Source organism: Epinephelus fuscoguttatus, linkage group LG1, assembly GCF_011397635.1.
Source record: "Epinephelus fuscoguttatus linkage group LG1, E.fuscoguttatus.final_Chr_v1".
Lineage (NCBI taxonomy): Eukaryota > Metazoa > Chordata > Actinopteri > Perciformes > Serranidae > Epinephelus > Epinephelus fuscoguttatus.
This window is the reverse complement of record NC_064752.1, coordinates 42,594,404-42,619,885: the sequence shown is the minus strand read 5'-3', so window position 1 is coordinate 42,619,885 and position 25,482 is coordinate 42,594,404. Positions and strand designations below refer to the sequence as shown.

The following is a 25,482-nucleotide window of genomic DNA, read 5'->3' as shown; positions in this document are numbered from 1 at the left end:
TTCCTGTCAGCATGATAAAGGCTTTAAGCATTTACACTGTCATGCTGGAAAACAAAATATAAATGAACAGTTAACTGCATAACAAATACCAAATATTAAAAAGAGACTGAGACTCGGGGTGCATTATGGGGTCTCAGGTGGAATAATGACCTCAATATATCTAAAATCCATGGCTACAGCCCTCCTAAGATTCAGTGTACGAGTGTTTAACATGAGTTTGAAACAGAGAATCTAAAATGATACCTTTGCTCTTTGATTTTGACACCAAAACTCAACTTGACATTTACCACCAATGTTTACTACCAGTGAAAAATCTTCTGCTGTCAAACTAATAATAGCTGGTGGGAAAAGAGTGTCATGTCAAATCATCAATGTGTGGCAAGCACCGAACAACAAAAAGCGACCAGAAATACGATGTAAACTGCTTGTAGATGCTAAGTTAAAAGGTCAGAGGTTTGATTTTTCCTTCTCAACAAAGCGGTTATTAAACACTTAATTTGATTTGTTTCAGTGGGCTGTTTGTGTATCACCTGCTTCCTTATCAAACTCCCTCAAACCCCAATCTCCTCCTCCCTCCTTAAGCCAGTAGCAGGCTATTGATTCAGCTAATTGCGGTTGCATTCATTGACATCGGCTTCGATTACACCAAACCGCAGCTTTGAAAGGCTGAGCACTTCTCTCAGTACACACTTTAATCACTATGATTTAGTGAGGTGTTGGTGAGCTCTCTGATCTGCAGTTCAACACCAAGCTCCTCCACACACTGTCTGCCCTCAGTGCATCCATGACCATTAGCATCACAACATGCCTGCTTGTTCCTGACAGCTGGCTGGGCTCTGTTACCAGCGTGCTGAGGTTTCATGGTATAATTGCTGTGGCTCCTCAGCTGCAGGAAGCCCCTCACCTGCACGTGCTCTCGTGCAATGCAAATGCAGGTCGGGTATTTTTGGTACATCATGTTGTCTTCAGGGCACGCAGGCTCTGTTGTGATGCTGGGGAAATGTGACTATTTTTGCTCTGCTTGTACTGCTGGCTCTTTTATTGACCTTTTCAGTCTTTCTAACCACTAAGCAGCCATGCTGACCTCTGTTCTCCTCACAGGATTGTCCTAAAATAATATTTGGACAGTTGGAAATGTAGCGTTTTTTGTGAGGCTGGGTCGGGTATCCAAAGTTTCTTTAACTAACTAACTTTACTGTCTAAGAATTTATCAGAAATGTCATCCATTCAACATTACACTCCAAGGATCAAAATTGATGGAGATATCATTGTTTGTACTCCAAAAATTCTTCCTCTTGTCAAAACTTGGCACCTACATTACCCACAATGCAACTTTAACTGCCAACAGTTTGGTAAAGATTTAAGTGTGTTATGCTAGTAGCGGTAAATGTAGCCTCAAGTAGAACATGCTGCAGAGATCTAGTTTGCTCACTTTTTCCCACTCCACACACGCCCCATTTGTTTCACGTTCAAACTTGTAGTCTTCAGCCCAGGGCCAGCCATAGACATTTGGGGGCCCTTAGTGGATTTGGTTTGGGGTTCCTCTTCAAATTAATTATGCGTCGAACCAGCTGTGCTTCAGCTCCAACTGAGGCTGATTCAAGTGACATCACAATGTCTCAGACCTCACACTGCTCCCTCTGGAGCCCCAAAAGACTGTATACAACTTTTTCACATATGCAGTAGTACTCTTCAGCACCTTTAAACTGACTTTCATGTGTAAAATTGCATGACTTCCCTTTAAAGACGTTGTGAATTTAAAACAGATGTTTACGTTTGTTATCATACACTATACGTCTTGCACTGATTCAGTCGCCTATTTGCCAAAATCTGGCCCAATGGTGACAAAAATTTGTGGGTATTCTTATTTTAGAGTTTGTCACTTCCTGAAAACAATAGAAAACGCTGATCATTCATTCTGCACTTAGGGGTGTAAACCAATTTTGTGTCCAATTAAACACTTTCTCAAGTTCTTATGTCCCTCCCCCATGACTGTAAATTCTTCCAGTTACAGACGAGCATACAAAACCTTTGAGCTAGCTTGCAGTTATAGGTCATTACTGTATGTTAAGTTGAACTTACTCCCAGGGTTACTGCTGACCAGCAACAGCACACCATTATTAGGTCTGTCATTACTGTTGCCATTGTTAGCACTGTTAGTGCTGTAAGCATCACTGATAGCGCTGTCCTGACCTACTTTGTTAGGACAGCGTCATCATGGAAGCGTAACAAACCCCCCCACTCCCAAGGTCGCCCCAGTGAGTCTGAGCTGACCCAGTTCACATTATTAGCTCTGTCAGCACTGTTGCCATGTATGCACCATTAGCGCCCCTATTTTGGCTCAGCTACCTTTATGTTCATTTGCAAGGTCAGATTTGCTGCTACATTTCTATTGGATACCAAAACCCTCCCTAGCTTCCTGCTTTCACAGGAAACACACAAATATGTGGACTCACACTCTGCTAGCCGTTCCATGGGGACTTTAAAGGCTGCGACTAATGATCATTTTAATTATTGATTTAAGTGCTGAATATTTTCTCAGTTAAATGATTGTTCTATGAGATGTCAAAAAGTTGTGAAAAATGGCCATCACAGGTCCACATACTCACATGTTCTGGAGGTTTCAAATGGATCACACATGGCTCATAAACAGATTCAGTTTGCTCAGTTGCTATGGAATTGTACATGTCCAGTTTACTACCACATAAAACAAAGGAAAAGAGCTAATGCTTACATTTAAGAAGTTGTAAAGTTTGACATTTATGCTTAAACATGACTTAAGTGATGACCAGAGTAGCTAAATAATTAATTTATCATTAACAGACTTACAGTTTCAGCTCTTATTGGGTAATATAAGGTATTTCAAGGCTCTAGAGAGTTCTTGTTTCATTCCTACAGTCATATTTCATTTTTTGCATGTTGTGTCACTGCCACAGTAAATTAGAACAAATGGTGTCTGAAGTTCCCGAGATGTCACTAGTATCTGCTTCCGGTGGCTTTGTATTCCTTGATGCACCCTTGTGTTCTCATTATCTGGGACACTGCCTCATCGCACATCACTCCAATGAGGATGTGAGGCTGTTCGAGTGCTCTCATGTCCAGAGACACAGAAGACCAACATCCATTTCAAAAGTATAAGATTGATGTGAGTCATTGCGTTACACATTGGACAAATCTAATTATAGCTATGAGCTTCAAACAAATGCTGTGAATCACAGCCCGACAGTGATTAATTCCATAGCTGTCTTACTGTTTCCTGTCGTTACAAAGCCCCGCTGCCAAGGTGAATGTGAGGAAAAACGCCCGTCTCCTTCATCTCTCAACCACAGCTAAGATGTTGTCACCATTTCTCTCTTTGTACTTTGCTGTTGGAAAGCAATTAAGCAAGAAACAATAGTGTGGCATGTGCATTTTAGTTATGAGTGGATAATGAAACTGTCACCTATCCTGCATGTCACTCAGCATGTCATTTTATACCAGAGAATTAACATGTGTTTCTCTTCATGTTTCCCTAGAGGGCAGCTGAAAGCTCACCCAAAACTACTGCAGAGCACTGTGAGACACGTAGTGCAGTATAACCACAGTGTAACATAGAACATGTCATTTGAAATCAAGATTATACAAGAGGGCTTGTTTCCATGTGTATCCCATGTGAAAGTTTTGACTACTTTATTAAATTTCCTTATCTTAAACTCATCAATCAATGCCTACATAATCAGGCTTCTCAGCAGCTCAGTGACCTTGAGGTTCCACTTAGAGTTTCGGGGCTCAGTAACATGTGGAGCTGTAAAGTCCCCCAGCATAAATCCTCATTAGAACAAACAGCTTTTTCTGTTTGGGGGAATCGACGTGGAATTCTTTACCTGCAGAACTCAAACTGGATCCTGACAGGGACCACTTTAAACTCAAACTGATGTGAGGTGTTTTATTGTATGATAGTTTGCTGTTTGTATTGTTCTGTCTGTTCTGAGTTTTGTGTTCTTAATGTCTGTTTTGTACTGTCTCTGGTGTATTTTTTATTGAGTTTTATGTATTTTAAAGGCCCATTTAGGGACAGCATTGCAAATTAACTCAAGCTATAAGCTATATAAATGCTGTAGTGTGAGGTATCATTTTATGGTGCATACTTTTTTTTTTATTGTGATTGCACTCAAAAATTATATATTATGAAAATAATATTACTGTGTATGTTTTTGTGCAATTTGGATTATCACTAGTAAGAGTCTGCATTTCACACAATGCAAAATATCTATGTATTTTAAAATGTACTAACAAATATACAATATATAAATAAACATTTGACGTACAGAGGTAAAAAAAAAACAAACATTCAAAATAGAAAAATGTTTAGTTAGAGAATATGAAGCAGTCTTGTAATATTCGCAAAACAACTCTCATCAGTGACAGCAGGGAGCAACAGCAGCAGCCCGCCATTATGTTAAATATTTTATTGCTTCTAAAAATCCAAGGGAGCATTTTCCTTTAAATATACAGTTTAATTTAGGGCTGGGCAATGTGGAGAACTTTAAAGATCTATTGGTGTTTTCACAGCAAAATACATAATGTGATTTTCACTAACAATCACCAGTTATATGGATATAAGGCAAATAATAGAGCGGCAAGGACAGTCTGTTGAGTCCATAAAATTACATCTCTTTACTGTAATGCAGCCTTTAAAACCAGGAAACACTTTTGATATTATGACTCCAAAATCTGAGACGATATCTATTTCTCATTTCAAAATAACGATATAATATTGATATCTTGCCCAGCCCTAGTTTAATCTTAACCTGAACCACAAAGAAGACACATTAATAAATATATCTCTTTATTCAAAATAAATTAGAAACAAAAAAGTGTAGTGTATGTAGCAGAAAGTGTAAGCTGGTCCTCAGAGGTAGTAATCTGGATACTTGTATGGTGAGAGACATTTGGATCTCCCTTCATCTATAGTGATACACGACAGGTTGGGCAGGCAGGGGCAAGTATGGTGCAGTCTTTTCCCATTGAAAGGAACCTGGAAGCACAAAGGGAGACATCTTTGGTGTGAGATTCATTTCAATTTCATCGGGCATAATGGGTGAACAGTGGAAGGTGGTGAAATATCACAGACACAAGACTTAGGAAGTGTAGTTCTTATTAATTGCTTCTTTGATGTTGTTTTCCCGGCCTCCTGTCCTGTGTGGGAAAGTGTGGGTCGAGGTGCTTTGAGAGTGATCACACAAAAGCATCGCTGCCATGACACCACTGCACGGAGACAAATCAATGACATGTGACACCTCACAGACGAGGTGACAATACATCTGTCTCACCTTGTGGCTCATGGGGTGACAGTCGTCTCCATCTTGTCCCATGGGCGTGCACATACGCAGGCTGCGGATCCACAAACTCACCGCACAGCACATCCCTCCTCCGCACTGAGAATCCCTCTCACAGGCCTGCGATCAGGTGCACACACACACACACACACACACACACACACACACACACACACACACACACACACGAGATGCTGTGATTTAAGACTTGTGCATTACATTAAGTCACTTTCGACCTACATTTAAATCTGTAATAATAATTACCAGCTAATAATTAATGTGCACTAGTTAGCATAATTCCTTAATAATCTTTCCTCATTACATGTATTAATTTAATGACTGTCACTATCTGTTAACATCAGCTTTATGTTATGAGATCTTTCCAGTTTCAGGTATGAAAATTGTTAAAAATAAAATGTGGTCCTACACTTAATGAGCAGCTGTCACTGGTGTAACTGGTGCTATGTCTAATCAAAGGGAAGGTGTAACTGGTAATTATGTATGTAAAGATATAATACATACCGGTGTGTGTAATGTTATGTGATGTAATTAAACACAATTATATGCTAATTATTATCTTAACAGGAAAATGCAGGACGTCGCTGTGAGCTTTTAGATAGGTGAGAAATGTATTTGCAGCTGAAGTGTGATCAAACTGCAAACTGCTGTTACCTTAACAGTATATTATGCTAATGACATAGTGTTATTACACCATTAGTCATATCATACCTCAACAAAAACACCTCGGGATTGGCAGTGATTTATTGTTGTGAGTGTGCAGATGAGAAGTTGAGTGACAGTTCTCACTTTGGAGGAGACGAGGGGAACACAATGAAGAGGAACAGAAGTGATTTCATGTGACAGACGTGGATGAAATCACTTTCAGTTTTACAGCTGCACGCTCCTCGGTCGTCTCACATCAGCAACCAGAGGGCTGTTGTGGCAGGGATGGCTGTTTTATTAACAGGTTATGGCCATGATTTATGCTGATGGAATTATGGAAATCCTGATTTGGAAAGAGGAAATAATTCAAAGAATAACTCTGCAACTTCACGAGTGGGTTGTTAGGAACTGACACCTATATTTTTAGATAAACTGATAGACATACCGCACTTATCATCAACAGCCCTTCAAGCTTTTAGAATATCAAAAAAGCTTATCACAGACTGTATGTGTGGCATCTCTGAAACTTATTTATTTCACTTTTTTAAAAATCATTTTTAGTCTCCTCAAAAAGATTTTTTTTTTTACATAATGTTGTAAAATGTCTCATTTTTAGCACAAGATATTTTTAAAACCCCAAATGCTGAGTTAACCTTAAAAAAACACAGCAAGATTCAAATACTTAAATAATTATTTGCCAATATTTTCATCAAAGGACAGATGTTACAATAAAGCATAAAAAGTGTAAGCATAAATAAGCATGATACAAGCACACATACAAAGCATTCTCTTAGTCCTGCAGTGTCACTTCATTTATTTATTAATGAAATGCAATTGTTTACTAGAATGTTGTAATTTCTTTTGTGTTAAAGAGTTTAAGTATCTTCCATTTGAAGTGTTAAAATGTCTCCATTCTTCATTGTAATAATTGATGGGAAGTTTTCTTTTTTTTTTGCATTTTAGACCCTGAAAAATATTAAGCAGTTCACATCAGCAACATTGTCCACACCGAGAGCCTCCCAAAGCCCCGTGAGGTATCAAACTGTTTGCTCCCACTTACCCCTGTGATGACTGCTGAGGATCCGTGGGACACCATCAACAGGAAGAAGAGTAGTAGAAAGAAGGACCTCATGACGAAGAGCTGTCTCTGGGCTGCGGTGCCCTCCAGGGTGAAAAGTAAGGATGCTGAGGCTGTTGGACCTTGCCGCATGTGCATACGTGACAGACCGAAGAGACAAGTGGCCTTCAAACTCATGTGTTGAGGGCTGGCAGAGGTTTATAAACCCAGCCCGCCATTCAGACACTCAGTGAGTCACTCACACCAGCATCACTTCACCAAAAAAAAAAAAAAAAAAGGCAAAACAAAGACCAAGGTAAACTTTAACATGACAATGCCCTCGCCTTTCATGTTCTGAAAATGCTCTTTTGCTTTAAAACAGTTATAAGGGACAAAGCTTATTTTACACTTAAATGTGCTAAACCTCAAGACTAGTGCAGACGATTCTGTGTTGCATCCAGTTATATTCATCTTTTTCCCCTGCTCACCTTTTTAGGTTCCAAGGCCACAGTTTTGAATGCATCCTTCGGAACCTACTCTCAATAGTGTTCTCAACAATGAAAGCATTTCTGAGGCCACTGCTCTCCTGAAAATAAAAATCCCTGAATGGTACAGGCCATTTTTTATCTCAAACCATAATTACTGATTTCCATTCTGAGCTACAACAATGGTCATTTACTTATCATTTAGATAAATATATTGTAACACTAGGAGACGCATGGAGAAGTCTCATAGCTCCTTAACACTGCCTGTTCAGGGTGGGAATGTTGCGCTGTAATTTCAACTCATGGTTCTTTAAAAAAGTGCCATTGCAAAATTGGGGGACAGAATTGTCTCACCTTTAAGCTGCCAGTGGAGGTTGTAACCGCGCCAACAAGGAATGAGGGCAGGTTGAGAACATGGACAGGATGAGCGTGGCATATTTATGACATGTTATTTGTACCAGCCACTGCCAGCAGATTTAAAAAGCAGCTAGCAGCAGTTAGCAGCTAACTCAAAGAAGATCAGCGGCCGAAAATGTTTGCAAATTGGTGAAACAGTGAGGTCCAGGAGCTCCTTACTCTCCGAGCATAGGGCGAAATAAGCCACTATACAGCAAAGATGGTAAATGATTGTTATTGCTATATTATTGCTATTGCTGTTGTTTATAAAGCACTGCTGACATCTGTGTTATATGACACAGAGGCTGATGCTGTTGTGTTACATGTCACACCTGTCATGCCTCTTTTTCTTCTGGGATGCCGGCATGCTGTCTAAAATCACACAGTGGGACGGCATGATGCCCCCGCTGTTTGGTTCTGTGTAAAGCCCAGTATACACAAATATGACCAACATGATAGAAATGTGGCAGTATGGTTTGGTTGTGGCTCAAAAACGGTGGTGAGAGAGGTTCAAGGGTGGCCAATGTCTTGCAGTCAAAGACAGCCTGGGAATAAATTCTGACAGTGTCAGAAATTTGGGATGGCCAGCTCACTGTGTGACTGCTGTTATGACCTTCATCCACGAACCAACCAATAGAAATGCAGCATGAAATGACGAGGCCAAAGACCAAATCCAAACAAACAGATGGATAGCAACTGACCGTGGAAGCAAAACACGCTAAAATATATGTGTGGGATTACAGCAAAGAAGAAAACCTTGTGGAGTTGTGGCAGCAGAGGCCTCGCCTGTATGATGTGTCCTCCACCTCTTACCATGATCACGTAAAGAGGAACAAAACATGGAAGGAAGTGGTGGCTGAGTTGCACACACACAGCCATGTTATAGTATATAGTGCCCACAAAGCTTTAGGTTGTTTATTAATGTGACCCTCAAAGTTGGAGTAGTAATAACATGAGCAGCTTGTGCACTCAGTATGGGAAGTTATTGCACCCTCCATTGTAGCCTGCAATTCAGTAGACACTGTCACTGTACAGTCTGCATACATCAGATTTGATGGGCCCTATTTAGATGGTCTAAAGCGGATGGCGGAGGACACATAATCAATGTCGCTAGTGTCATTGCTATTTAAATGCAGGCGCAGTTGTCATTTTCATGCCCTGCGCCCTTGCCGTCTAACTAGCAAACGAACTTGCGCTTCTCTGGGTGTGTTGGTCTAAAAATGAGGAGTGGTCAGGCGCAGTCATGGCGTGTTGCTACGTAGATGACGTAAAAAGCAAATGCGCCAGTGACCAACAAAAACCTGGTCTAAAGTCAACAGCGCAGTATTTCACTGTTAAACAAGTTAATATGCGTCTCTAGGCGGGTGCACAACGCGCGTGTACTCTGCTCAGACACACACGGAGCAGCCACACATGCAAAAGATAACAAATAAAAATATGATTACAATGTGAAAGGTTATTATTGTGCACATTAAAATATTTATCAGAAACACGTCTTAATGGTCAGTCATTAATCAGAATGATCTAATCGTAGTAATAATGATCATCATAATTTGTAATAATGACAAATGAAATTGTGAAATTATCTGACCAATCAATCATTTTTTTGATTGAAAATCAAAGCTCACACATTGCATTTATTTTAACATATTATACTGGGCTACATTATATACTAGGCTACATTATATTATATTATTATATTGTTATCTGAGTGTAGAGAGGACACACATGCAAATAAGAGGCAGAACACAGCTCTAGGAAACATGTGAAAACAATTAACAAACGTGGGTGGGGGAGAAAACGCTGAACAGGTCCTAGCTGCAGGATCAGCACCTTGGGGAGCTCCGCGGCAGTCCTGACAGCTGTGCTCTGTTATATGATGAAAACAGGTTTGAATAATATTTCACAGATATTTAATAAGATCTTTCTTGTATTAGTGATCCCACGCTTGCTTTACCTCGGGGAGCTTGGGTGCCTGTCTGCTGTCCCCGTAGATCTGGTTCTGACGGGTCTTCACCTCCCGCACGAGGAGATCCGTCTCCTCAGCTGTAAAACGCTCACTCTTTCCAGTTTCTAGGTCCGCCATCTAACTAGCTCTCCGCCATGCGCTCCAATCGCGCCTATTTTAAAGGGAATGAGAGGTGACACTCTGATTGGCTTATTGAATGATACGCCCAAAACACACCCATGACTAATTCACAGAGTAAGTCCAACCCTTTTAGACTGTCTGCCATGGCGCACAGTCTGAAAACGCGCTGTCTAACTAGCAAGTGACTCGGACACGCCCATGCGCCGCATGCCTGGCGCTACGTGTTTTAGACCATCTAAATAGGGCCCTATGTTGTACCCAAGTTTATTAGATCCATGTCACACAGTGTAGCTTGCACTAAACTTAAAACCTCACAGTCTGTAGGAGGTTTAAGAAAAGCAAAGGCAGCATAATGAAGGGACTTCATAGCGGCCCTGTATCAAGTTCTTTGTGTAAAAAGGGCTATTGTCATTGCCTAGATAAACTACCTCAACCCATTATTACGGCAGCCCTGAGGGCTTAACGCACTGCAAATTAAGAAAGCACATGCAAATAGACATATCACAAGCAAATAAACAGCTTCACCAACTTGACAGCGCACAAGAGTACTTTTTGATGACACATGCACAGCATTAGAAAAAGCACTGGAGAAAGCTCACAACGGACAAAGTGATGCACACGGATGAACTAACGCAATATATACCCTTTCCCCAGGAGTGTTCTGCCTACTACCACCCTACTGTGCTGCCCTAACCCTGACCATATCTGACCTCAAAGCATCAACATGTTAAATACTAGCCAGTCGCAGCACAATAGGGCAGGATTAGGTCAAACACTCGGGTTGGGTTGCTGCCATGGCTTTCATCTTTTTTGTTTATTATAACATTGTAATCATGATTCAGATATTATTGCAGATATTTGCTGCTAAGCTAGCATTAGCGTTAGCCAGCTAACACAAGGTTAACCTGTTTTATTAATTGACTGTTTTTCGTCAGATCATCTGATATTACAGGCTAATCATAAGCAAAAGGCTAATGTTAGTAATTGGTGAAGATGTTTTCTAAATGCTGTGATGTTGTTGTTTTTTTATCTGTTGAGCTCTCAGGGCCACATTACATTATATTTTACAGTGCTGATCACATACTTACCCTCCCCTAAAACTTGACAGAAGATTATATGTCAACCAATTTGATAATCAGTCACTCTTCTAAGTAATTCACCAGGAAAAAGTTGTCACAGTCACAGTCATCATAATTTGAAATCACAGATCCTCTGTGAAACTTCTCACACAACCAAATTTTAATGGTCTTTTTCAGTCAGATTTAATGATGACAATTAAAGATGATTAGTGGCAAAAGACAAATTAACAACCTGACATGGAAAAACATAGCAAACGTATACAGATGATGATGATAATGATGATGACTATGATGATGAGTTAGGAACCTGTGGAGAAACCTCAGATTACTGTAGTGAAGAAAAAGTAGTGCCATCGCCTGAAGTCAATGTGTTTCACAGCAGTGGCACTTGGTATCCATCTGACTGACATGGCCAATCAACACTTCTGAGTTATATCTGACTTCATCACAGCTCACAGAGTGACACTGACGACTGAGTCACACAGGACGACAAGAATAAAGCATTCAACAGTAACCCATAAATACCCTTCATCTCAATTAATATACGAAAAGGAAAAAAACAGATTTAATAGAAAAAATGAAGTAAATAAAAGAAAATGAAATAGGAAATGATTAAAGAAATAGAGCAGTAATGCTTGCTAACAGCGTACTAATAAATTGCTCCAAATTCAACGAGGGAAATAGAAGTACAGTAGAGATATTAAATCATTCAAAGATCGAGGAGAAAAGAAGAATTTTTAATTTAGACTTGAATTTGGCAAGATTGTGGTGCATTGAAGATCATCAGGAAGTTGCCTCCAGCCGTATGTAGTTTTTGTATGACCATCATCTAATTTTTCCTTCACCTCACTGTTCTTTCAGCGTCAGGTTTATGTCACTGACAGTGGTTTTCAGTTTCAACCTTCTGTCATCGTTTTGACCCTCAAACCTCTCCCTGCAGAATTTTTAATGCTTTTCAGAGGAACTTTTTTCATTGCCAGTACTATTTTTCCCAGTACAAGGGTTTCATTGCCTTTTTCTATGTTTTCTTTTTTTACTTCATAGTCTTGTTTTTGATGCTTTTTTTTCTTGATGTCTCTGTTGTAGCTCCATACATTCTGATTAAGCTGAAGTTGTCTAATGATCTTTTTGGGAGACCGATACAACAACCCAGTTTACCGGAGATGAAGCCATGAATGAGTTTCTTTAAACCCTGTTTGGACATGAGACTTCTCACTCCTACTGTTTGTTTGAGGTGATGAAATGCTGATTTAGTATTTGCCTTGATGTGGACTGGGAAGTCTAGATCTTAGTCTATTAAAATACTAAGGGCATTTTCATATTAGGTACTAGACAACTGACTTATACCATGCCCCCCTCTCTCCACTACCCTGCCACTCCATAAGCTTTCACATCAGTAATGTTCTTCAGTACCTGAGTACACTTGCTCCAACATCTACGTGACATTTTTGTTGTGCTACAGTGTAAAAAAGGATGCCGCAGACGGACTCAGCTTTGTGGGGACAGAGCAGTGCAAAGTGCACTACAATTTAGTCCTTTTCTGCGCCTTCATACATTGTTGGCTGCTGCTTTATAACTGTCACTGTTTCCAGATGGCTCTAGTAATCTATGGATTCTGGTAGTGAATGATTTAACTGTCCACACATCCTGACCCCAACAAGATGGCTGTATAGTTGCTTTCCCTGACATGGGCAGCAGTGATCCACAGCTAGACCAGGACAGCAGCTCACAATCCCACAGACACACCGGTCCTTATTCATCGTAAAGGTTGTGCCTCCTCTGCTTTTAACACCAAGAAGAGTCACCTGGTTAAATGGAGCTGTCCAGGATTTCACCAAGTTTTGGTGAATCAAAGGATATTACAGTTCCTGATATCCCGTCGACCAGTTAATTACCAAACATCTGCACAATGGTTAGCAGGATGCTAGTTCAGCTGGTGCCCATTCTTTTCCATCTCTACTCAATGTTTACTGATGTTTGGATAACTAGCAGCTAGCTAGCAGAAGTTGGGAGGAGAAGATTTTACAGACTGGTGGGTTGATTTCCTCATCCTGAAGAGTGACTCGCAACCACAAAAAGCACCACCATGCAAAATATACACAAGCACAAATTTAGTGGAGCTGACAGAGAGGAGACCGGAAGCGTCCGCGTCTGTATCATCCTGGTTTACTCTGCGTTTGGCCAGAGGAGGAGCCTCTGCTGTCGGACGCAGAGCTCTCTGCTTTCACTAGAGTTCTGACTTGGTACAGTTTGTGTTCACACCTGATGCATACCATACCGGAATACACATGAACCATATTCAAGCCTGCGTTTCCAAGTGGACCGAGCACCAATCTGTGTAGCCCTACTGTGCCAAGGTACACTTCCACCAACAACAAGTGCACCCTGAGTGTGCCTGTGCATGTGCCCAGTTTGTTAATGGATATTTTGATATAGTTTTACTGTTGTTAAACGTGGCCCCCATTTACTTCATTTTATGAACCATATTTGTCTATTATAGATTCTCCATTCACGTTAGACGCATGCGAGAAAACCAAAGCTATTTGTTATGAATTCAAGGTAACACTGGGTGAGTAATTGATATGCAGATGGTCATTTAGCAGGTGAAGTAATCCTTTAAAACAGAGAGCCTGGCTCCATCTGGTTTGAAGTGAAGCTGCACATCAGTTAAATTTCATTTGATTTATTGCCTCAAGTGATTGCTAGTATGAAACTTTTTTTGTAGCCAAGGTTATTTAACTTTTTTTAACTGTTGCCAGGAGACAGAACTAATCATTATTTGCCTCTGTGACATGATTTGATTATATCTCTAGATGCCCTTTTTCATATGCTTCTCTAATTACTCCCAATTTATTCAGAATATGATCATCTAAAATTACAAAAGTCTCTTATTACCAGTTTATCAAGTTTATTTTCACAGTGAATCACAGAATGATGGCAGTCATTCCTAAACACTGATAATGTCAGGTTACATGTTAAGTAATGAGAGACATGGAGTGGAGGACAACCCTTTGTGGTGTTTTGTCATTTTTAGGCAGTGTTTGGCTGACGGACAGGCTTGACATCCTCGCCTAATGGTTAAGATCTAGTGAAGGAAGGGAGGTATGACAAGTGCTTACCATTACCAGCATACTGCAGGTGGATAAAGCATCACCAGTAGAAATGTAGAGACACGTTGGATTTCAGACTTCAGTACAGCCAGTACTCATCCTCTGATTCCATCCTTCTCTACCATCTCCAATCTCATTTGCTCCACGTCCATCAACATGTGAGAGGAACACATGCCACTAGATTATGGGGTTGTGGCAAACATCACATTCTTTCTGCCAGGGCATGTCATCAGAGGATCAGCCCCTCAGATGACATAATGTTGCTGCTGCTGCCGCATCATGCTCCCAGCAGGCCTCCTCCCTCATTTTGTGTCACACAACATGCCAGCATCCCTCACTTGCATATAATCTGCTGTTTTTTCTCTCTCTATTACATGAGCATCTTGTACAAGGTCTCATATTGGCTGACTGCGGGTAATGCCGGGGCCCCCACCTGCTGGGTCAATTCCAGAGAAGAGATTAGGCAGGAGAATGGCTGAGCATATTATCTATGTCTTTGTTATATAAACCCTTACTGTATGGGAACATATATAAAGGAGTTGCAAAAAGAAAAGAAAAAACGCCCCAAGTACTTATAAGGTAAACCACAGTGATGAAATATGAATTATAATTTGCTTTTCTTTCAGAAGTAGCATCATCTTGCCAGTATCTTCAAATTAACATTCTCTCAAAGCGACTCACAGGCTGCCTGCCTTACCTCGCCTTGCTCCCCGCTTATTAGTCTTTCATACAATAGCATACTGGCAGAGCATGAATTCTGTCCTTGGCTGTTGAAATAGCAGCTGAGGACTGGATGTACAAAAACTGAAGGACACAAGGACGGCTGAAGATTGTGTGTGGGAAAATTATTTTTGAATCACTCAGCCGAGGTTGTGAAGTTCAATATTGACGCCATTTTGCAAGACACTGTGCGCTTGGAAGTTTAGCTAAACCAAAGTGGCATTTTGGAATCAAAGTTTCCTTTCATTTAATTGTTCACTATATTATAGACAAAGTTTTCCTGCTGGATCTCATTACCTCTTGCTCATGTAAGCATGATGTCTGTCTCAATGAGATGTACTCATGACATCCACATTCCATTTACATGGAGTGCAACACCTGTCATTTGCTTTCCATCATATTTGAAAAGAAAAAAAATCACTACTGTCTTCCATCACCACACAAGGTCGTAGCTAATCCATTCTCTGGGATGTCCTTGCCTTAGTGCGCTCCTTCCACAAAGGCTTTCTCTCATGGCCATCATCTATTCCTGCCTTACGGCTTTGTGACAGTCTAATAGTAATTTAAAGTCTTTCTGTCAGAACAGCTCACTCTTCTACAAATTCCACTTTGACATACGTTTTAAGTACAGAGACTTTTGTAGGGCAGGAGACAGACAAAACTTAACAGCCAATCTTTTGTGTGTCTGGGTTTGACTTTCTTTTAATTCATATATTCATACATAAAGAAATGTTTCAGAGTCATCTGTATTCAAGTGGTTGAGAATAAAATGAGCCATTTCAGCTAAACCAGCTGACATTATTAGGTCATTTATTCTAATGTTATTAGGGTAACACTGTCATTTGAAGTAGGTTTTAATTATTTTGTGAAATATTGTTAAAATCTGCCAAATCCAGTTTACACTGTTATTAAACAGCATTTTATCGAGAGTCAGCTCAGATGTGTTGACCATATTTACCATCCATGGCAGTGTTGGTATTGTTTTCACCTTGTGAGTCAGTGTGGGTGTGTGTGTGTCATCATGGCAGAACGTGGTCCAAAGCTGCAGTCACGAGACTTAGCAGGTGTGTGGTTGAGATCAAAATGAAGCCTGAGTTTAAAGTCACCTTTGGTCTGAGCAAGGACACTGGAAGTAGATGGGGGAAAGCGTAGGGGGTAGGAGTTAGGAGTTAGGAAAGGGGCCATTGCCCCCCTCCCCTGCCACTTTACGCCCCTGCCCACATTCATTTTAAGTTGTGGATCACTGTATTGCAGCTGGAGTGATGCCATCACAAGATGGTCTCTAGGTCACACTTCTTTTACCTTCACTCTCAACAAGTCATATATAAAAAGCCAATATTAGTCAGTTAATTCAGTTAGCTAACAGCTGCACCCGGAGGTTATAAGTTTAACTAATCTCTACATAAGAACTGTTGGTGGGGTGCAACCACAGACTGTATAAAAATCATGGACGTAGCCACTGTGATGTGGTTTTTTGACCCAGAATAACCAAATTTGGATAAGAGGGTGGAGCCGTGGAGGGTTAAGGGGTGGATCTGAGTCATAGACTGTAGTCCTTTTTACACAGAGATTGCAATATAGGGCCTCTACAAAGTCCTGTCTTCACGCCGCCTTTGCATTTTTATACAGAACCAAATGACTCAGGTGTGTGATTTTTGATGGCATGTCAGCATCACAGAATCAAAAATGACGTGACAGGCATGATGTGTAGCACAACAGCATGGGCCTCAAGTGTGACGTATGACATATGTGTCGGCAGCGCTTTATAAATTATAACAATTGCATTACAATGTCAATAACAATCATTTACTAGTCCGTAACATGGTGACTGATCTCGTCCTCTGCTTGGAGGGTAAGGCGCTCCTGGACCTCATTGTATTCCCAATTTGTGGACATTTTCTTTTGTTGTTCCTCTTTTTGAGTTAGCTGCTTACTGCTAGCAGCTGCTTTTTAAATCTCCCGCGGTGGGTTGCACACATTACATGCTGTCAAAACGTCACACCCATGCCACCCATGATCCTGTCCTACCAGCTGTCCCATTTATAAAGACATCATTTTGATGCCATTACTACCTCTGTTCCTGGCTCAGAGGCGAGACAACTCTGTCACCCCCATTGCAGCATTGTACTTTTTATACAGAGCGGTTATGGGAAACTTTTGCATTCAACAGGCAGTGCAAAAGGGGCTTGTAATGAAAATGTCCCGCTCTTAAGTATGAGTAACTTTAAGCCTTATGTAAACCGTTGAGTTACAACAAAATTCACTCTGTATAGAGATGTCACGAAGGGGGAAATTAGCTACAGAGGCCAAAAGTGTTTTTGTACCAGGCTGTAAACATGTTTATTTCTGCTGTAAAGATGGATGTATTAACATGGGTGTATTCATGGATTGACAGGCGCCAGCCTCAAGTGGCCTTTCAAGTGGCCAGTTTCTAGCACCTCTGATTTGGCTTCATTTTTTAGCACTGGAGGTTGCCACTTCGGTGCGAGTTAAATTAATGTAGTTCTCCAACCACTCACATGCTATTTTTCTTTCCAACAAGGATGTAGTGTGAAGCAAAGTTGAGACAAGCTGGAGCTCTTATGAAAAAGCTTTTAAAAGCTAAATCATCAGGACTTAGTAAACCACAATTATCAATATTGATACTCAACTATTACAGCTTAATTTTGGCCAGTGTATGAGTGATGGCAAAATATTTCCCTGTAATCAATTCACAGTATTTTCCTCTTTGGCATTGCTGTGTAATGATGTGTATTTATGCAACATTTAATTAAAATCCTGATGATGATAATGTTTGGGTCGTGTTGTGCTGATTCTGTTTGATAGATCTCACAGTCTAACCATTCCAGTGTGAGGCAGTCACATAAAAAACACACACGATTAAACATGAATGGACATTTGCCTTTGACACATGATAGCTCCCATTACACTAAAAGTGTCACCAAATAGTCCACAGCACAATAATTACACATCACTGAGACTGTTCCAGCAGTAAAACTCAGCTTTGGTGTTTTCTGTGTGGATTTGTATTGCTCATGTCTGAGCCCAAAGATATGGACTGAGTCTCTTATAGGTTTTAACAATGTGACCGAAACATGACTTGGTCGGTGGCTTCACCGCTTAATTTCTTTTAAGTTTTCAGGACTCTATGGGCTCTAGTTTCCTGGCGCAGCGCAGGGTGGTGCAGGATGGTGAACCCCGCGCAGAGCTAGTTTCGAGCAGCGCAACCCGAGGCGCGCTCAGTTTGGTAGTTTGGCAGACCGAGGTGCGCTGAGATGGGTGTGGCGGCGCAGCAGGGGGAGGTGTCGACAGATCCAGCTTGGCGCAGTGACAGTTTCGTGCCAAAAGGCTTCGCCGAAGGTGCGCTAAAAGCTCACCAGCTGAAACCAGGTCTACTGTCAGGGCAGGCGGAGCGCAGCCAGTGTAAGTGGAAGTTTGGCTGACCGGCGGACAGTGCGCACACATCACCAAAACCTCACAGGCAGGTTACCAGAATGTCAAGCACATTAACAATGCAATAAATACCCAAAAAAACACTATTCAATGCAACTATCTGCAATCAGCACATAAATGTATCTCTATATCGACTGTCCAATCACATCTGATGTCAGATCAAAGGGGACTGGCACCGTTTGGCACGCGTAATGGAAACCCAACTTGATTTGATTAACACAGCTGCAAACTAATGAGTTCACATCCCTCTCAGCCAACCACAAACAGCCACAGCATCAGATAGGGAGTATATATTCAGCATCTGTCATCTTAGAAAAGTCAAAAGAAAAGAAACAGAATGAGACAGAGAGAGAAAGAGAGAGCACGCACGCTCAAGAGAAATGCAACATTGATTTACAATTATGGTGACCTCCTCCCAGGCTACCTTTGCATCATCAGCCCGTGGAGGTCTGCTCGCAGTTCCGTATATTCGGACACTGCGAGCTTGGACCTCCTGGACCAAAACATCAGTTTCTTCCTGGGAGAAGTTTGGCTGTCTGACGCTGCTGCTCTCTTCTGCCATGGCGAATTGAGTAAACTCTCATTACGCCTTCGCATTTAAGGGCGAGGAGAGGGGCTCATTTGATTGGTGTGATGTGTGTAAAACCCACTCCACGCCTTCTCTCCTCCCTCTTTCCGACTTGCGCAGGTAGGAGGGACAGAGGTGGGACAGACAAGTAGCTGCGCCAGCGCGCACGGTGTGCCAAACTTGCAAAATCCGCCTGGCCGCACCCAGTTGGCGAAGCGCAGGTGCGCTGCGCCCCCGCCTTGCCTGGTCTGCGAAACTAGAGCCCTATGTGCTATGTTCCATGTGAAAAAAAGTACAGATAAAAATAGTGCATGACACATGACTGCTGTATGCTGGTGTGATGTAGTACTGTAGGCACGTTATACATGATGTACGATGACTCATCACTGCTGTGGATGTGTGCTCTTGTACATGCTTTGTACCCATATATGAATATGATTTAGTGCAGTATACACATAATATAATATTTCAGGGATATTTGGTGTCAACAGTTTTACACAAGGCCTGTGTGTGATAAATATCAACAAATAAATAGAAGCCTGAGGGAGTACGTAGGTCACCTATCACCTCTCTATTCACACATCTGATTATCTACTTATAGTAGTGGTGGGCTGCTGTTGGACATACAAAGAAGGACTTGCAGCTATTCAGTGTGCATAAAGCATCCGCGCCAAAGGAGCTGCTATTCAAAATTCAATGGGAGTACGGACTGCAATTATCTTCCTTGTCTGTCTGATTAATGTTTTTTTTTTTTTTTTTTTTCCAGAGGGAAAGTGGAGTGAATGATGCTTCCATGTTCCAGTGAGGTTTATAGCTATCTGGGTGAGTTAGTTGATTTGGCTCTACAGCATAAGGCATAAAAATGCCAAACAAACACACCTCTGTGCAGTTTGATATACACAAGATATTTATTGTTAAAGGGACAGTTCACCACAAAATCAAAAACATAGTTTTTCTCTTACCCATAGTGCTGTTTATCTGTCTAGATTGATTTGGTGTGAGTTGCAGAGTGTTGGAGATATTGGACGTAGAGATGCCTGCCTTCTCTTCAGCATAATGGAACTAGATGGCACTCAGCTTGTGGTGCTCAAAATCCCAAAAACTACATTTGAAAAACTCAACAGCAATGTCTCTTTCCAGAAATCATGATCCGACCACTCAAGATAAACCACAGACCTTGTTGTAAGCAGTTTCATGGAGGAACTATTTTCTTTCTACTGAACTACACCTGCCAAATGGTAAGTCCACCCAACTGAAAGAGAATTTCACTAATCTAGCTAATGTTACAGCCAAGGCGGACGTCATTAATGTTTACACTTTGCAAGCCCGGTCTCACTCCGAAGTTATTGAAATCCAGCGCTTGGGCAGTCACTTGCAGAGTCACAAACCAACGAAAAAAGAAAGTAAAGTCGACATGATACACGGCCGGTTGCCGTTATGGTTTAACGGTGCCCAGCGGCATCAGGGCGAAATGCGGCGGGACAAGGATGAAAGTTAAGGTGGCGAAAGTCTGACTGGGGTGACTGTTTGCATCCCGTAAGATTCTAAAGCCAAACCCTGTTCTTTTTTCTTGAACCTAACCACGTTTTTGTTGCCTAAACCCAACCATGTGTGTTTGTTGAAGGAAAAAATGTCAATTTGCAGTGTTGTACCGACACAGTGCATTTATTTTGAAAGTTACTGTGTGTAAACGTTAAATTTCCTATGAAAACAGTGTTTTTTGAACGAAGACAATGCATGTAACAGGCAGAACATGACATGGTGTCCATGAACCTCAACAATCAACGCACTGCGGGGTACCTTGCACGACGTATGTGGACATGGAAATTCCATGACCAAATGTCAATATGTGACGAGGTTGGAGTGAGAATGTGTTGCTTGTGCTGTCACAAGCAAGAGTCTCTTGTCAATGAGTAAATGCACTCTTCCTTCTGTGTGGTGATACTGTTGGCGGGTGTACTGCGGTGATCCGTCCCTTTAAAAAACTCTAATCATCTTTTTAGGAATTTGGTCACCCTACCCAATAGGTGACAGATCTGTTAATGGTTATGTTGGATTTTATTCTATAGCCTGAAAACAAAACATCTTTCATAATTTAGTTCACTAATGATGAAGACATCGTTAACAAGTAAACAAGCCTGGCAGCTTCAGATGTCTCATTAGGTTAAAGAAGACAGCCAGTTAAAGATACACATATATGCTACAGATGCTCATTATCTCATGAAAGCATGCTGTATTTTGAAGTCTTGAGAGCCACTGGAGACACAGAGGGGATTTTGGTGCCAGTCCTCTGATCATATGTTTTATGAGGGGACCAATGGGCTGATCTCTTAGAAAGTGACATAGTTTTTAATAGAGACAACTCCAAAAAGGTCTAAGTAACAAACATGCATGAGAGGCAATTACGACTTTCACATTCTTGTTTTGATCTCAGCTTCACCTTGAAAACATTCTCTAACAGAATTTCTTATTTCCTCCATAAAAGAGTGCATTGATGTCTCTAGTTCAGCCTGTATATGAGCTGATTTGTGCAAATTACAACCATGATTTTCAGTGAATGCTCAAAAGGATGTGGAACATGTCATGCTGCTGGTGTCTGCTCCTTTGTGTAAGTGAACCCAGCATGGATACAGCCCACACAGGACTTACTGAGACCAGTGGATTCATGTTGTGTTTCTGATGCTAACACACAGCGACATGGGAAGCTCCAATGGCTCCTGGGCCTGACACTTCATCACATGGGTTAGGTCATTTGAGGGTCTGACTAAGTCCACTGACATGGCGGCTCGGTCCTGACCACATTCCAGGATTCATAAATCATACTGTCATTGTCAACACTGATCAGAGCTGCCTTCTGATTGATAAAGAGCCACAAGATATGGGTTGATTGATATTTCATTGAGGGGATGTCTATGAACACCGCACATTTCATGTCCCTGAGCTCTGTTTGTGTAAATAACGAATGATGCATCATGCATAGATCAGTATTGGAGCGCCAGATGAGCACAAAATAGGAATAAGAAAAATGCAAATCATTTCAAAAGTAATAAAAGGAGGCACGTCATCAGAGCAGTCAATGTCTATAGAGTTTTATATTCTATTAAAATATCATTGCTGACATATTCCTCAGAGCAGGAGGAGCGCCAGGTAATAAAACAATCTCACCACAAGGTGAGAGGTGTTCTGGAGCTTTCAATCACATCACATGATCTTTCTCAGCAGAGAGAATACCCATTGTTTTATATCATAATGCTTTAGCGAAAATGCATGTGTTTGAGAAGTACTGAGCTGAAGACCAGATATATGAGACCTGGATTATACTGCATGAGTTATGTGAGAGTTTGTAAACAGGTGTTTTGAAATAGTTTTGCTGTGGTCCCAAATGAATTCATGAAGAATGTTCATTTTTGGATTCTTCATTAACCATGTCTGCATGCGAGGAAAACAAAGTTTTCTTCACAAGGTCAAGGTAACGCAGTAAATAACTATCTAATGTTTGCATGAATATTCCTAATGGAAATAATGTCGTATTTTGGACATTAGTAAGCTTGTGTGAGGGACACACTGCCAGGCATGAGGTGTCACAGGTGAGTTTTCAGAAAATAAGGTTTTATTTAACAAAAAATTAAACAAACAACTGACCAAATCAGCACTTAATTTCATAGGTCAACTAAACAGAATTTAACTCAGGCTATGCTAACTTGGCATAAATTTAAAAGACTAAACTGACCCAAAGAAGACAAAATCTGACCTAACAAACTGACAAGAGAGGAACATTTATAATGGCTGAAAGATCATTTTAGAAACAGTCGTGTTTGTGTTTATTATTGTGTTTAGTATTTGTGTTTCACTGTCCTTAACAGGAAAAGTAGAAACGAACATATTCTCATAAAATGGTTAATATGATATCCTACAAAAAATGCATGGGTAACATTTTGTATGATATCCCATGAATTAGCACTTCACGAACGATGTTATGTCCTTAACGTACAGTTACATAATTACTGTGAAGCTGTAAATTGCTGTAAGGTTAGTTAGGTTTAGGAAAAGAAACATGGTGAGGACATACCTCAAATAGACTCAAAGTTCCCTTGGTTCCAAATCCATGTCTCCAGGGGAAAGTCCCAGGGGAAAGACCGGTCTGGACTGCTTTCTTGTTTACTCCCGTCAGCACAGTGGTCACATAATCACAGTCTTTCAAAATATGTGGGATGTGTACAAATTTAGGTGCATTAAGTTTGTGAGAACAGCCTGAAAAAAACAAGGCTATCAAAAATTAGCTGGTCTCATCTTGCAGGTTGTAGCAGTCTGTTGAGTTTCCAGCTCTTGTGGGAAACTTGTATATAGGAAGCGGTCATTTTATACTAATGTGCATTCATATCTACAGCAGCAACAATTACTTTTATGTATCATTTTAAATGGCTTTTTTATGCTGACTTGCAGCTGATGTTTGGATGGTAGCTTGGGTTTGTATTTAGGACAAAGGGGGCTGAAGTGTAGTTTCCATCGACTGATGCATCTTCAAAAGACAGAAAAACTGTTACAAATGTTATGGTCATAATACATAAAGTTCACTTAAAATAAGATGAATTCACACAGCCATTAAAGTCTCTGCACGATGTATAACCTCTAAATATTTATTTTTCATCTTTTGGATGACAAATAACCAACATCTGTGTCATAGTAAACATCTTAGGACAAACACAGACCTATGCCTAGGCTAAACTCTTGACAGAAGAAAGCCGCACATAAAGTTATTTAACAGTTAGCTCACATTATTCACAGAAAAAAAAGCTAATCCTGCCACAAAACTTCGGGAGCTAATGATAGCCTCCATTGGCGTAACCACATTTATAACGACACACAGCCTTCCCAAATGTGAAACATTTGGTAATTTGCATGATTTCGATTTAGGCCTACACATACTGATACATGGATCGCGGAACGCATCTGAACAAGGGGGGGCCATAATTTCAAGTCACGCGGAGGGGGTGGGGGGACATATGCATTGAAACAGACAATATTACTGATGTATTAAATAACGTTGCAGAGCACTTTTTTTATTCCGACACCACACAGTCACATCTACAGTATACAAGCATGAACACGAACACATGCTTGCTCAGATTAACCCCTCTGATCCCACTCTAACATTCACACACAACAGGCCAAGCCTATTTACACATAAACGCACAGATGAAATTATAGCAAACAAAGTACATCCAGTCCACAACCACAACCAAAACTCATCTTGCTGCTTTGAATCTAAATCAACATCATATTCATTATCATCACAAGTCAGCACTCATATCAGACTGATGTGCAGAGCCGCACACACACACACACACACACACACACACACACACACACCCAACAACAAAACAAGCGCAGCTGCGCAGTTACTGAAAGGTAACCAGAACGCTGAATTTCTGACCATTACCACCCGCAACCGCAATGTGTATGTCCACTCCCGCCCGCTCCCGCAAAACTCTGAGAATTTATGCTGCACAGTAATAGAGATGCATTGATTTTGTGTCTTCTCCCGTCCCGCAGGAGAAAACACGTCATTTTATAAGCTATTAATAAAGAGATTCATGGGGTTGTTTGTTTCGTTCCCCTGGCCTGCATGTCTTTTGATGCACTGGTCAAGAATAGCACTCCTATTTCATTGTTTTCATTTAGTTTTTAATGAAATAAAGGCTGTTTCATATTCTATTCTCCTCCTCTGTATTTATTTAGGCTATTTTTCTACCTTTATATAATCACGCAGTGATTGAGGTTAAGGCAAGCCCAGCGCCAGGATGAAGTTACTGAGGGAGCGGTTAAAAATTACGAGGGGGCAAATCTTTATTATGCAACATAGGTTCACACAGTGAGTTATAAAGAGCGCGCAGAGGTGCGTAATAGTCGCTCAAAATGAGAGCTCGTCACCAGTGAAACACAATAAACTGCATGTCTTCTTTCATGTTTGTCTCATGACAGATGGAGCTGACAGACAGACAGACAGACGCAGAGCAAGCGGCAAATTGGTATGAAAGCTGGTTCAGGGCATATTCGTCCATTTATGAATAAATATGGAGTGGAAACGCTCATGCATGTGCACCAAGTTCCTGTGTTGACATCCTGTTGCTAGGCTACATCTTCTTCTTCTTTTTCTTCCCCTTCTACTGTTTAATGGGGACCCGCGGGACCCGCGGGACCCAATCCCAGTGCAGTCCTCTATGTCAGAGTACAAAAGTTACCCGGGCCATGGCCCCCCTGGCCCCCCTGGTTCCGCAGTCTATGTACTGATATATGCAAGACCCATTATCGAAAAGTAAAGATTGGAAAGTAAAAGCAAGACGGTTTTCACCTGGTGTGCCCCAAGTCACTAAATTTTCCCCTGAAACACAACTGTCATGACTGCTTGCTGACAGAAACACTGGTGAAATACATTTAGGGTACTGATTTCCAAATAGACCCATTAGCTGCTTGCTCTGACATAACCACTGCAGTTATAAAGTAGAATAGGGATTTAGTAAGCTGTGGTATTTTGACCGTGGTA

At 41.0% G+C, this 25,482-nt stretch overlaps 1 protein-coding gene across 1 annotated transcript; it reads right to left on the bottom strand.

The window, feature by feature from the left end:
• Positions 1-4,891: 4,891 nt before the first annotated feature.
• Positions 4,892-7,277, bottom strand: prok2 (prokineticin 2). The gene is given in 4 exon segments (XM_049580720.1): positions 4,892-5,017; positions 5,313-5,438; positions 7,042-7,247; positions 7,250-7,277. Coding segments are annotated over 4 exon segments (486 nt in total).
• Positions 7,278-25,482: the final 18,205 nt, after the last annotated feature.